Source organism: Coturnix japonica, unplaced genomic scaffold (genome assembly GCF_054131305.1).
Source record: "Coturnix japonica strain WE unplaced genomic scaffold, WE-NBRP24 Scf049, whole genome shotgun sequence".
NCBI lineage: Eukaryota > Metazoa > Chordata > Aves > Galliformes > Phasianidae > Coturnix > Coturnix japonica.
In genome coordinates, this window is record NW_028188952.1 from 1,906,003 (window position 1) to 1,921,129 (window position 15,127).

Consider the following 15,127-nt stretch of genomic DNA (forward strand, 5'->3'; position numbering starts at 1 on the left):
TGCAGCGCTCAGGACCGGGCTGGCAGCGCGCTCCAGCTGTGCTAGATCCACCCGAATTATGCCATGATTGGCCAAAAGTGCCGCCAATAAGATCCTCAAACTGCTGCCTCACCAGCTACAAACTCTAAGCAGAGCATAAAAGGAACTTGACGTTAAAAGTAAGTAAATCTACTTCTTGGCAAAAGAACCTGGGCACTCCGGGTTCTCTCTCAAGATCTTGGGATTTTTCCTGAAGCTCAACTTCAGCTCCAAAAGAAAAGGAGAGAAAACACACATCCCTTGTGCTCGAAATGGGTGAAATCACACTGTGCAGCCAGTAAAGGCTCAAGAAGGAAGGAATACACAAACAACAGAAGTTGCATTTACAGAACAAACAAAAAACCCTGATGTTTTTAAATGGAGCCTCCAGGACTGGGAGCCCCATCCACCCAAAGGCCCTTATGGATGGATCTGCCCCAAAACACACACAGGTGACAGCACCAGGATGGGGACCTGGGGGCACAGAGGGACACACAGCAGCAGAGGTTCCCGGGCACACTCAGAGCGCTCCCTCTGAGGGTATTTTTAATGCAACTACATCCAGGGATGGAGGGCTATAATTGGAACATTATGCGGACAAAGTATCCCCGAAAGCCCCTTCATCTTATAAAAAGGAACTGCTGTTGCTTTGATTAGACTGAGGCTCCTGGGCCGGCTCCCATTGCAGTGTTTAAAAGGTCCGTCCTAATCGCATAAAGCACCCGTCTCATTCACTTAATTTCTCCTGTGCCTTCAGGGCTTGTTCTGCTTCTCAGGTATCAGGACCGTAAATTTGGCCTTTCGTGGCTCAGACAACCACGTGCGTGTGCAGTGGAGCTGCGTCCCCATGACTGATAGCAGACACATTTATGCACTCCAGCCTTTAAGTGAGGAGCTGACAAGAGATATTTGGTCCTTCACCTCAATTCTGATGTTGATGACCTGAGGACAGCTCTAACCACACTGCCCCAAGGTGTCACACAGCCTGGCCAGAGCTCCACATGGCTGCAGCCCAAGAACCCACTCAGGTTTGTACCTGGGGCTTTTGGCCCCCTGCAGCCCCCAGGCACCCACTGCCAGGTGCTACAGTCTGAAAGATGAACATGGCAGAAAAGCAATGCAGAAATGAAATAGCAAAAGGGACTAATGCAAATGGGACGGTGTAAAGAGAAATGTACTCACCCATCTCTGAAAATCTAGGCTCACAAGAAAGGAATCTACAACCAAGACCCTCCCACAGCGGCAGTCAGCCCTTTAATGGGGTCTAAGAGAGGCACAGCCAGGTTCCACCCCTTCTGGTTCACACCACTGAATTGCCTTCACCTGTGCTCCCAGGGCTGACCGGGTCCTTTCCCCAGGTGATCAATCAGTGGTTCAGGCCGTGACTCAACAGTTCCCATACACCAGGATCCTTCCTGCATCCCACAGTTGTTCTGTGGGGCCTGAGCACAACTGACACCACAGGCACAGCCACAACCTCAGCAAAACCACATCTGCTATGGAGCTGAGCAGCACCCGAGGTCGGTCCCACCCAGCAGTGCTGGATGAGAGCAGCAGAGAATCTCACCCTAAAGCTTGGGTGAATTTGTTAAGAGTAAGAAAACAAAAATCTGATTTGAGTTCCCATGATTTCATAACCTTGAATCCGCTTTATCTGTGCTCGAGGGCATATAATACTGAATAAAAGCAACAGAAATAGAACAATTAGCATGAAAGTCACCCTAACAGCTGTCACCGAACCCCCCCTGCAAGCAACAACCTTGTTTGCAATTGCCCTGCTCAGTTTTGCAAAGATATGAGGGAAAACCAGGAAACACCACAGCCCTTTACCCAGCAAAGAGTCACAGCATCATGTTTGTGCTCATCTCTTTCAGTGCCCGACTTGGTGGCGCTCAGCTCACACCCGGAGCCCACTCGTGCCACAGCCCCGTGCTCTGGAGGTGCCCCATGCTCAGCACAAGGCAATGTGCTGCCCACCCCACGCCAGCCCTTACCTGGCTGAAGCCTCAGCCCAGCCCCACACGGCTGCTTGCAGTCTGCCTGCTCCGTGAGCACGGCCGCCCCGGCGCTGCCCGCTGCGCTCCCAACGCTTGGCTCAGGTTCCAAGGAACGTTTTGTGTGTGGTTCGATCGCCACTAAATCAGCCCTCATCAGCAGCTCGGTGCCTGCGTGAGCACCAGCAGCTCAGTGCCTGCTCTCAGCAAGTTCCGCACGGCCCTGGGCGTCACGCGGGACAGCAGGTGCCAACTGGCAGGGGGCTGTCACTGGGGGAGTTACCTTGAGCCAACAGCGGGGCGAGTGCACCTGACATCAGCTCTATTTGTGAATGAGGAGACGGGGAAGTTTCCTGGGCTGTCTCGAAGGTCAGACCTTGACAATGACCCCAGCAGCTTCATCGGGAGGTGCCAGGCTCAGGCTGGGGGGGGGCAGCTGGCCATGATCTGCCCACGGGAGGGCAGAGTACAGCAGAGCTGCCAGCACAGAGATGCCCAGACAGCCCAGGATGTGGGCTGAGCAGACGGGGTCCGAGCACAGAGAGCCCTCACCATGCCCACATCATACTCAGTATTTCATAACATGGCATAAAACCACCCCCCCCCCCCCTCCCCACACACCCAACATATGTTCTGCTAATGCCGGGGCGAGGCACGTTTTGGGATCAGCACATAAACCATCGCTCGTCAAAGCAAGGATTACTCTGAGCTTGGGGCCGGCTGCTGGCACAGGGCACATGAGGAATCCTACACCCATCAGAGCCCCCCCCCCCCCACCCAGCTGCCTCCCACCGTCAGACAGCCCTCACAGCCCCCAGTCCCATTCCCACGCTCTGAAGGGCAGTGGGACATCCCAGCTCCTGTCCTCTCATTTACACGTTGGCATCATTAACGCAGCACATTCCCTGAGTCAGCACGTTGCAGCCCTGCTCCTGAGGACACAGCCAGAGCCCAACGATGGGGACGTGGGCAGGAAACACACCGCCATCCCACAGCAGCCCACAGGACATGCCCACCTGCCCTGGGAAGCAAACAAGGAGCGCTGCTTTCCTACCCCAGGGTCACACAGTCTGTGCTTAGTATCTCCATTAAGTTGATTCATCGCCTTCACCAGGGACAGCAGTGGGGCAAAGGATCCCAGAAGTGCCCCCCACCCCCTCCCAGCAGTGGTGGCACCCGCGCAGACCTGACCTCGTGTCCCAGGGGGTTTAGCTGTAACTGTTCACACTGCGTAAGAGAGCAGCAGGAGAGGAAAGATTGAAGAGAGCCATTCATCATCCCACCCGGCTGCCGCCCTCCCAGCTGAGGAATTTCTGGCACGGGACTTTGAGGATCGTGAAATCCTTTGGGGTTTCTTCAGGGCAGAGCTGTGGATGCTGCACCCATGGGAGCTGAGGGTCTGCTCCTCCCCATGTGGCAGCACAGAGCTTTGGTACCCGGCCCCATGCCGGCAGCGTGGTGCCACACCTGGTGCCATGGGGGGCATCTACATGACAAGTCATGTCCTCCACAAAAGTGCACACTTAAAGCCCGGTCTCTCAGTGCACACATGAACACTGTGCTGGGGCTGCTGTCAGAGGTCCCTCTGCAGACCTTGCTATGTTTCCACCCCAAGTTCCCAGGCCTTTATTTAGCAGCTGACTCAGCCCTGGCAGTGGGACACGGCGGGAGCAGGGCAGCCGGGCAGGACTCTGGGATGGCTGCAATGCTGGCAGGGCAGCGATGCAGGTTGCTGCAGCAGAGGGAGGGCACGAAACTGCCCAGGAGCAGCTGTGAGCAGCGGTGCAGGCACAGGTTGGTACAGGGCAGGGATATACAGCACTATGCCAGTACAGCAGCACAGCTGCCCTCCATCCTCTTCCTGCTGCTGGAGAGGAGCTGTGCTGGCAGACAGCTCTGCTGCTGTGCTGCTCCCTCTATTTTAAGAGCGGGGAGCGCAACCCGATGCAGCCGCCGTAGGGCTGGGCTGAGCTGCTCCTCACTGCTCTCCTGGTCACTGCCAGTTTACTTTGTTATTTTACCCAAATCCCCCCAAATTAAATCCAGGCGCTGCCTGTGCAACACGGTGACATCCCCACCGGACAGCGGGCACACTGAGGGGCTCCAGCTGCACTCAATGCCATGTGCCCACTGCTGCCATCCCACAGCCCCCCCTCACCTCCAGATCGCCCCAAACTCACCCAAATTGTACAGTGTGAAACACCCACTCAGCTCTCGCAGGCTGCAGGTTGGAGGAGGATGCAGTTCACCATTTTGCAGGACTTAGAGTCAGATTATCACATTAAACTTTCAAAGTCTCGGCTCAGGAAGGGCACCAGCTCACACAGCACGCTCAGTGAAGCCAAACCCAAACTGCTACAGCTGCCTTTTGTGCCACAACCTCAGGAAGCAAAGCTCAGGGGCCTTGAATTGCAGTGAGCACAGCGACCCACAGGCTCTGTCTGCCCTTCTGCCTCATTTGGGTCACGAGATTTGCAGCACAGTTTGGTTTTTAGGTGTTTGCGTACAGCTGCAAACACGGGAGAGCTCCAATTTAAGTCAGAGCTCTTAGAGGCTACTGTAATACAATCTAAATTAATTATTTCATAGTGCTAAGCAAGTGACATTTGAAATCCAGACATTGCAGCGGTATCAAATAAAGATATTTGCAATGTGATCTGCCTAAATCCACGCTGCTCTGAATCAGCGCATCAAAGCAAATGCTTTATTAGAGGAAAAGTCACCACGGGACTCAGCCCAAGCGCAAGGCCGGCCCTGCTGAGCCCCCACTGCAGAGTGTGGCTTTTACAGCAATATCCGCTGCTTCTGCCTCCTGATTGCAGACCCTTCATGGCCCTGGTTGTGTATTCCACCACCAGGACTGCATCACAACACACAGATCCCTACAGAAGTAGGGATTCTCAGGATTGCACACAGAAGAGCTTAAACTCATGCGGGAGCTGCAAAGACCATCAGAAAAGCCAAAGCAAACTGAGAAATCCATGAAGGCCTTTCCACTGCAAGCACACACCCCATGGAGGAGCCCACCAGGAACCCGAAATGCTGCAGGGGAAGGACAGGCAGAGGAAGCCCGGTTGGGTTCTGAGCCAAGCACAGCACGGAGGGCTGCCCCACTGCTGACACTCCATGGCACCGCCTGGTGATGGCTCTGAAGCTGGGAGGAACTTGAAGAAGCCTCCCTGGATGACAACTGAAAGGAACCCCAAAGTTATTGGGCTTTATTTAGAATTTAGAGTGGGAGGAAGGAAAATGGGACGACCCATGATTTTTTAATGCCTGCAGTTGGCAGTTCCATATTTAATGTGACAGCATCCCTTTAAGACAAACACGTTCGTACACAGGAAAGAAAACAAATTGGAGGAGCAGTTTGCTTTCAAGCCCGCCCGACGTCTCCCTGCACAAACACTCTCCTGCAGCCACGGTGGAGCCACGTGGCCGGTGCTGGGCAGCGGGTCAGTGAGGGTCTGAGGACAAGAAACCCATCTGCTAATCCTGGCAGTGGTAATTTATCCCAGAGACGGCACAAAGAGAGAGAGTGGAAGAAATAATTCATTGTGTGCGAGATGGAGAGGAGACGCGTTGTCATGTTATCCTGCTGACAGCCCAACACAAACAGGGATGCTCGTTACAGAGCCTGAACCCGATGTGATCAAAAGAGCTGCTTTATTTGGGGTAGGAAGAAAGAAACTGAAAGAGAGAGAAAGGCAAAGGAGCGCGGAATCAAAGTCTCACTGCTGCCTGTGGAAGAAACTTATGAGAAATGTCTTCTGTGCAGCAATTAGAACCAGGCTCTGCGTGCAGGAGGGACCTGAGGGCTCACTGCTGCATCCCTGGGGGCACCAGCCCCACGCAGGAGCTGATTTCAGGTGCTCAGACAGACCCCCACATACCCCACAGCCGCCATTTGCTGGGGATGGTTCAGCAGGAGCCAGGTGTGGGAGCTCAGCACCAGGGATGTGTCTGCTGAAAGGGAAAGGGCAGAAATGGGCTGCAGGAGCCACAGAGTCTCCTTTGGTTGCCTCCAAAAATAGCACCAGGGGCTCCTGCAGCCATGGTCGTCCCTGCTGTGCTCTGAGGACCACAGGACCCCATCTCAGAGCTGGGAGCATCCTTCGAGGTAGCAGAGGTTGTGGTGTCAGGATGATGTGTTCAATTACATGGAGAAATCCCTGCTCTGAGAGGGCTGAGGAAGCATGTTGGCTGGCAGCGCTGGTGGCAGCTCCAGTATTTGTTTGGGCAGCACCATTAACGCTATTTAATGAGCTCTAGTGGTTCAGATTTCCTGTCTGAAAGGAATCCGTAAATGGATTCATGAAAAGTTGCTCATCTTCCCCCACAGCAAACACGGGGCTGCGGGCAGATGGCACAGGGTGTGCCACGGGGTGCAATGGGGTGCAGGACTGTAATGCAGCAGCATCACACAGCACAGAAGTAGCATCTCACACAGAGCCCCACGGCAGCACTGGGGGCAGGAGGAGAGACAGGGCTGTTCCCCACTCTGCATTTATTGCTGCCCACCCGTGAACCGCGGGGGAACGCGGTGCTGAGGTGACGCAGGCAGAGGTGCTGTCAGGGCCACATCCTGTGATGTCTGGGCTCCAGACAACTGCCCTCCCTGGCCAAGGGCCACGGTTGGGCTCTGTGCCACCCCACGGATGGCAGAGGAGCAGGCAGCCAAGGCACGGTGCAAAGTGCGCCTGGGGCGTGTGCTGGAGCAGAACCCCATTCCCTGCCCTCCCTGCTGCACAGCCCCGCACATCACACAGCAGGGCTCCACACATCACGATCCATTCAAGCACTGCTGGCACTGCCGGGATGCACCGCAGGACAGCACCGCGGTGCCTGGTGTGGCCTGTGGACACCCAGGGCTGAGGGTGGAGGATGGAGATGAGCTCGGTGCTGCTGGCAGCCGGCGGGAGGTGGAGGCGTTGCTGTTATGAAAACATGCGAGGGCTGTGTCTGAAAACATTGCAAGAAGCCAGCTACACAAATAGGCCCTTTATGGCTCTCTCCTGCTCGAAGACAGGCCCTTTCAGCAGCGCCTGGCTCCAGCATGACAGCACTCCTTGGCTTAGGAGGGTCCCCACGTTGGGTGTGAGGGGAGGCTGAGCAGCAGCACCGCAGCAGAGACCCCAGCCCCACAGCAGCAGCACCCACCTGCACGTGGGAGCGGTGGGGATGGGTCGGAGGGCTCTTTTTCAAGGTTAATGATCCTACAGCCCCACGAGCAGCAGCAGCACTTCACTTCCATCGGCCGCAGCCATTTAACGCTTCAGTCTGTGCCCCCTCAGCTCTGCAGCAGTGCCGGGGAGTGGGTGACAGCAGCAGCGGGCGCCCATCGGTGACTCAGCGATCACTGCGCTCATCTCACCGCTTTATTTAGAGCCTCGTGGATGGAGCTCAGAGCACAAACCCCCTCAGGGCACAGCGGTGCCCCCCACCCCTCCACCGGGGAAAGCAGAGGGTGGTGGGACAGCCCCCATCCCAGCTCAGCGCCACAGCGGTGCCAGCATGCGGCAGCTTTATCACCAACACAGCACAGGGCTCCTCTGTCAGCAGCAATCAATGCCCACGAGCACCAGGTGCCCGAACTGGAGACCCAGACCAGAGCTGGAACTCTGCTACAGAACAACCTGGAGTCAAGACAGTGGGACAACCCACAGCCGTGCCAATGCTGCCCAGCACTGCGCCCAGATCCATCCTTGCAGCCGCTCTGCTTTCACCTCCCCCGCAGTGATTCGCATTTTAACCGATAACGGGCTGCGCTACCTGCCTGGTTTTGAGAGTCACTTGCCTTGTTCAAGCTGAAGAAAATCAATTCCCTTCTCACTCGAGTCTTTCCAAGAGAGATGAACTGAAAATCTCTCCAGCCTGAGTAAAATATTTATTCAGCCTGGGAACAGATTTACTTCTGAACCTTCTATAAATACAGCTGAGGGCACCATTTAATCCCTTACCAGAAGACCCAATTCTACTTGTTTCATGTTTTAAAATACTTCTCCCTTTTCCAGTGCCCTGTCAGCAGGTGACAGAGGGCAGAGGTGCTGGCACCCCAGTGGGTGATGGGGATGGGACTGCAGCAGAGTAATGCTGCTGATGCCGGGATGGGGCACGTGCAGCCACACCAACCGCTGTTCAGTTCTTTACTTACAAACGAGCACAGCGGCTGCTGGGGATGGGGTGGGCCAAGAGAGGCCAAATCCTGCACAGAGGCACCTTTGTCCCCATTCACACAACACTTCCCTTTGCTCAGCTGCTTGGAAGAGACCCCCGACCCCATAGCTCCATCCTCCCCCTGCCAGGGCTCAGTGGGCAGGCCATGCCCACCTTGGGGGATTACATCCCCCTGCTCCATCCATAGCCAAACTGGGGGTGTTACACTGGGCACTGTGTTGAGCAGTGTGCTGGGAGCCAACCCCTCTCCCTGCTCCTTCCACATGCAGGAATGCACCCAGTGAGAGCTCCAGCCCTGAGCCCCAGAACCACACAGCATTGCTCCCATTCCTACCTGCATATCCCTGCACCACTCAGCAGCACCCTGGCAGCACTACCCTGGGCTGGGAGCAATGGGAAATGAGAAACCATGAAGCCAAGGCAAGAAGAAAAAGCTCTTCAGGTCTGGGTTAGAGGGTGGAGGAAATTGCTTCTCGTTGCTGCTGTGAAGTAGGAGGAGGAAACGGTGCAATGTGCCAGCCACAAGAGCCAGTGTCACTACCTCCCTCAAAAAGAGGGTTTGAGTGGGAAGGAGGGGAAATGCCTGCAAGGACAAAGCGAGCAGCTTTTCCACTGCTGAAGTAGCCAAATGCAGGCAGCTCTGCTGCTCATCCCACAGCTCCAGTGCCCTCCAGGCTCTGCTCAGCTGCCAGCAGAGCCGTGCCCATGCTGCAGCAAGGCACCGCTCACGTGAGCATCCCAAGGTGCAGGTGGCTGCTGTCTTGCTGTAAATCCTTTTGACTCAATAGAAGCTCATGCTGCCCCGGGAGCTCTCAGCCAAGAAGCGCACTGCGGCGCTAATGGAGTGTGGCAATTCCTCCCCCTGGGAGAGGGCTCACTCCTATTACACCTGGTGTGGAGGGAGGGCCTGCCAGGGTCGGGGTCCAATCGGGTTGACAGCACAGTGACACAGCTCAGCCCTGCAGAAATGGACCCAGATCACCACCAGGTTTCCATCCCCCAAATTCCCTCCGCTGCTGACCCCACTCAGTGTGGAGCCAAATGTTGAGGCCCCCTCATGTCCCTCCCCTGACCCCATCACCTCCTGCACACCACACTGCTGAGAGCAGACTGACCCGGAGACAGAGCAGGCTTCATATCATCAGATAAAAGCAGCCTGGTGCATCCCTACCCTGTGGAAGGGCTGCTCAGAGTGTGCAGCATTCCATACACCGTGAGTGCCTTTCTAATTTGACACACTTATTAAATTGCTATTATGCCTGCTTGCTAATTACCTCCTCAGGAAAGCAGGGAGGACAGAAATTTGACATTGAGAGGTGAAAACCTGCAGACCTAGAAATGCAGAGCTGCTGGTCAGGACATCAGCAGGACAATGGATGGATGAGGGACCACAGCTGCCATGTATCCCCACAGCCATGGCCACAGCCCCACAGGAGCAGAACAGGGAGTGGTGGCCTCAGAACCCCTCGTGCCCCCAGGAGCACCCTCAAAGTGTTCATTTCGCACACTGGGCCTCAGCAGCAGAGATTAATCTGAGCACGCGTTAATCCCTTAAAGCCCTTTCATAAAGATGCTCAGAAATAAGCCTGCAGAGTTCCTAATACTTCTTGAAAATTTGGAGGTGGGATATTCATGGCCTTTGCTTTTGCATGGCCATGGGCAGGCTCTGCTATGGGGGACCCAACACTGCAGAGCTGCAACCCCCCGGTACCAACACACCCCAACAGCCGCTGGCTCAGCAACAAGCTGCTCTTGTCAGGGAGTTTTTTTCCCCTCTCTCTATAAACATTTCAGGGTTCCTCAAAAGAAACTCCAGCCGTAGAGCACGCAGTGCATCTCCTGGGCTGAGCCGCTTCCAGCAGTTCAAACGAATGCAAAGCAGCGGCGCTCCCGACCAAAACAAACAGGGCTGTGTGCGCCTTCCTGCTCCCAACGCTTCTCCGGGAGGGGGAACGGATGGCGAACACCAACAGAAAAAGTGACACATCAAATAAAAACCACAAATAAAAGAGGTCTTGATTCAGCAGGAGCCTCACGGATCGCAGCCCCACCTGCCCTCGGGTTGTTCCCTACCAAGCAGCAAACAACCTCCCTGCTCAGCGCTGCTCCCGGAGCGCAGCACGAGGTCACGGCACAGGGAACGCCGCAGACGGGGAGGGTCCACCAGGACGGCTTCCCCTCTGGGGGTCGTTCATCACCGCCCCGTGGGCTGGGAGCAGCCGGGGGCAGCCCCTGGAGGGCCACGCAGGGAGGACAGCGAATCCCATCCTCTGCACCACCTGCGGTGCCCCGACCCGCCCCACAGCGAAGTCTTTGGGGTTTTAAACACAATGACTCACAGCTGCCCTTCCCATCTCCCTTTTCCTTTCCATCTTTGTGACCTGCAGGTCAACCGAGGAGAGAGCAGAGGCTGGTTCCGGTGATGGATGAGGGAGCATGAAGCTTCCATTGCCCCGCTCACACAGCTACAGCTCTATCAAAGGGCAGCACCCACAAGAAACAGCAGCAGAGTGGGGCCGTGTGGGACCAGTGCTCCCAGTGCTGTGCCCTCACTGCCACTCAACTAGAGCTCTGCTGTAGCAATTCAAGCAGACGGGGGGTCCTCTGCCCCCAAACCCTTCCTCAGTTGCCACTGCTGCCAGGTCAACAGCCCCACACTTCTCATCCTCTCAGAGGCTCAGAACAAAACCCCTAAAAGTCCCACTGTTCTCTGCCACACTTCCAAAGGAGCATCATGCTGTGCTCTGCATTGCTCATCCTGGTTTAAAGGCAGTGAAGGGCCCAAAGAGCAGTGACTGCAGGAACCCCCCCTGCTCCCCATGACAGCGTGTACCCCCCCACACCTGAACCTCCTCCAGACCTCCCCGAGCTCCATGCAGACAGAGCAGCTCCTGTATCCAGGCAGATACAGGCACAGATTAGGGCTCAACCTCAAACCATTTCCCTTGCAATTTCCAAGCGATCTTTCTTATCAACTAATTAAAAAATTTCCATAGTGAGGCTGGAGAAAATCATGACTTGGGAACGTTCCCATTTCAAAACAGCCCTGAGCCGTGTGCAGTGCAGTGTGGAGCTGGGCCCCCTGGGCAGCACTAACCCTATTGCAGATGGGGCCCATGGTCGCTGGGCTCAGGGGGTGCAGCTCCCCACCAGGACTGCTGTTACAATCATGGTTTGAGCTGTGTGGGCATCCAGGAGCCCCAGCACATCACTGCAGCCACAGCTCACTCCGAGCTCCCCACAGCTCCCTAAATGCACAGGTCCATATTTACAACTTGCAGGTAAATTACTGTGGCTCCAATCAGGAGTGGGCACTTGTTACCACGCAGCCACAGACCAACTTTCCTCGAGATCACAGATATAATTCTTGACAGGGGCTTCTTGACATATAAATAATGACACTCTTTTGGAGGCAATCTGAGAGCATCCAGCTAAGAAACAGCCTCTGAACATCACAATATTGTTTCTGCATTGACAAACGGAGCCTCCTGGGCTTCATTACTCCACTCCAGGCACACGCTTTTGCATTTTTCTTTCCTCTGGGAGCAACGAAGGGCAGAACCACAGGCTGCGCACTCAGAACATTCCGCCACAGCTCCCGAATGGGCTGAGATATTGGGATGAGGGTTCAGCAGCAGCCAGAGCTGAGAGCAGCTCCCACCCCTCTCCTTCACACCAGCCGCACTCTGCACATCACACTGTGCTTCCAGGACCTGTCTGCTTCCCACCCTGCAAACTCCATAGCAGAAAGTGACTCGATTAACTTTTCCAGTGCTCTGCTGAGAGCATCCGTACACAGATCCCCATTTATTTGATACCAGCTCCACGTCACACTCCTGGAAGCGCACAGATCTCCCCAGTGATCTCCCAGTAGATCAGCACAGGCTCCATCCAAGCAGACACCAAAGCTGGGGAGCACATCACACAGAACACGGTGCAAGAGCTGAGCTCGGGCACTGAGGGCACAGTGCAGCACCCCAAGAGCTCAGAGCAGAGCTTTGCACATTTGCACGCAGGATTATATGAGCCGGTTTTATAAATGCATGCAGAGGATTACGGAACAAGGAAAAAATCCCACAGCACACACTATTGCCAGCCTGATTCTCAACTCTACATATGGCGAGAGTTTATTGTCAGCAGAGTTCCACCAGCTGAGCGGGGTGATTCCTCTCTCACCCATACAGGGCCACAGAAAAACACCGGCAGAAGCAGCAGCTGCCGCCCAGCAGGGCAGGTTGTGGATGCACCGTCCCACCCCATCCTGGCGTGCGGGGTTTGCTCTCAGCCCTGCCCAGTGCAGCACAACTTGGAGCGCATCCCAGAGACAGCTCCGTGCCGCTTCGGGCTTATAGCAGAGCACAGCGCTGAAGGCTGAGGGCGGGCGCAGTCTGCCGGACGAGGAGCGTCCCAGCTCCCATCCCACCCCACCGCCCTCCCGGCCCGTTGCTCATTGACAAAAAGCACATTGTGGGCCGTCAGGAAAAGTCCTTTGCTTTAAAAGCCGAGTACCCAATGAGCAGCCCTGTGGCGAACCGCGGCTCTGAGCTCAGCACCGTCCCCGCCGCGCTCCATCACAGCCAGCACCGCGAGCAGCGGCGCCGCTTGTGCCCGGCTGTGCCACCCGGGGACGGGCACAGACGGGTGCCCGCAGCCGCCGTACAGGCCACGCCATCCCCGAAGGCTCACGGCCAGCCCGGCACGCAGCCCGCAGGCCGAGCTGCTGCCCACGGTCACAGCCCCGCGTGGGCCGCACGCTGTGTGCCCTATGGCCGCTGGGCACACACAGGGACCCCGTGTCCGCGGGACGCTTCACACCCCGCCGGTAACGGACCCGCGTTGAGCCGACAGCAGCACGAGGAGAAGGGCTGCAGCCAGGGCTCCTGCCGGGCTCCTCGGAACAAGTTTCCCTCTCGACCCAACGCCTTCCGATTGGGGCAGAGGAGCTGAGGTTGTGCCCCGGCTCTGCCGCCCCGAGGCACGGCCGGGATGGAGAGGGGCAGCGGAGCGGAGCATTGCGGCACGGGCACGGCGCTGACCCCGGCACGAATCCAGCTCGGCTCCTCGGAGCCTCCCGGCTCATCCCCCTCCTCCCACAACTTCGCTCTGGCCGCAGCTGTCCCGACCCCGCTCCGGATCGCGGCCCCCGCACCGCCCGCCCTACCTGCCCAGCCGTCCGCCTCCGCCGCCGTTTGCAGCATCCTCCCGCCGGCTGCTCGCTCCCGGCTGGGCGAGCGCGCTCCCGGAGGAGGAGGAGGAAGAGAGGAGGAGGAGGAGGAGGAGGAAGGGGGCATGAAGGCAGCGCGCGCGCCGCCGCGGTCCCGTCCCCCTGCTCCCCCCCAGCGGCACCGCGTGCATCCCAGGGCCGCGTCCCGCATGGTCCGGGCACCCCTCGGTCCCGGGGTACCCATGGAACCGAGCCCCCCACCCGGCTCTGCTGCTGCACGTCACCCCCAAAGGATTGGGGTCGGTGGTTGCCGGAGTGGACACACTGAGCAGGGTGAGCAGAGGGCACCCAGGGCTGGGGACACCAGCACCACGCACCTAAATCTCAGTTTTGCCTCTGAGCTTTCCCCATTACCCCCAAGAAAAGGCTCCCACATCCCGTAGGTCCGAGCATCAGCAGAGAGCTCGGAGCATGTGGAGCTGCATGAGCAGCCCCACACAAAATTAACGCCCAGGGAGCAGCAGAGGTGACATCAGGGGACTCTGTGTGAGCTGTGGTTCTGCTGGTGGCTCCGTCCTGGAGCATGGGGACATCACTGTGCATCACTCAGGGTGCACAGGGGGGCTCAGCTGCTCATGGAGCACAAAGTGGGGCTGCTCCTCAGCCATCTCTGCTGGAGTGCAAGGCACCTGCAAGGCAAAGGCTGCTGCTCTGCTGACATCCAGCTGCCTCATGCTAAGATCAACATCCTTTTGAGTGTGAAAGCACATGTTTTCCTATCACTGTTCCTGTTATTAATATTTTAGCAGCTCCCAGAACCTTTAAGCGGGGCTGCGCGGTGCTGACACGAGAGAGTGGATTTTAGAAAGCCCCACTGCCCACCCCAAGGAATATTCAGTCTAGACACGTTATGTAACCACGTTTTGCCCTCCTCCAGGACATCGCACAGAGGATCTCAAAGCACTTCACAAACTGCTAATTAAGCTTTGCAGACCGGGTGAGAGGGAATTGCTCTGCCCTGCCGGGCTCCCCAGCCAAGAGCACTCTGCTCCGAGCAGACACACTCAGGGACTTTCATCTCCAGCAGCTCTCACCCACACGCTGCTTTGCCATAAAAGCAGAACCAATGCCAGGATGGAAATGTCCGATCGGCCCCAGAGCTGCTGGCAGAGGGACTGAGGACTTTCAGGCTCTGAGCTCTGCTGAACACACAGAGCCCAGCGGGCACCCACAGGGCCACCTCAGCCCTGCAAGCTGCAACCCACGGGCACAGAGGCAGAGCCCACAGCAGCAGTTTCTGGGCCTCAGACATCAGACTGCGCGCTGGTGGCCCAGCAAGGCTCAGTTTTGCTTGGTCAGTCCAAGGTTCCCTTCTTGGCCACCACCTGGGCTGGAAGAGCTGAGCAGTGCCACTATCTCTCAGTATTTTGATTTCTAAGAATCCTTTCTCCAAAGCTTACTGCATATTTTTGCCACCCCATCTGATTTTTACAATGTTGGGTATTTTTTCCCTTCCTATAAATAATTACAGGCTCTCTAATGGCTCTCAAACCTTGCATTACCTTCACTGTCAAGAACTTGACAATTAACAGCATAGCCATCCTCTCCAAGGAGCACACAGGGCTGCAGCTCCAGCCCACTTTCTTCACTCACATTAACCCTCACAATCTCTTACTGCCCCTCCCCAGCACAAACACACACAACTGGTCATACCCCCCACCTTAGCATCAGGACTGGAGATTATGAACTCACCTGCAGCTGGGGAAGGCCTTGTTCC

General features: G+C 56.5%; 1 protein-coding gene across 4 annotated transcripts in view; it reads right to left on the reverse strand.

Moving 5' to 3' along the window:
* The window catches only part of ZNF385C (zinc finger protein 385C), a 48,761-nt gene extending 35,326 nt beyond the window's left edge, over nucleotides 1-13,435 (reverse strand). Inside the window, exon 1 of one of the 4 annotated variants that reach the window (XM_085532625.1) lies at nucleotides 13,348-13,435. In XM_085532625.1, coding sequence (XP_085388751.1) covers nucleotides 13,348-13,384 — 37 coding nt within the window. In that variant the 5' untranslated portion in view covers nucleotides 13,385-13,435. Of the gene's footprint in view, nucleotides 1-1,200; nucleotides 1,339-2,012; nucleotides 2,217-13,347 lie in introns of those variants that run through there. The other 3 variants (XM_015885644.3, XM_015885645.3, XM_085532630.1) reach the window with 3 other exon arrangements.
* Nucleotides 13,436-15,127: the final 1,692 nt, after the last annotated feature.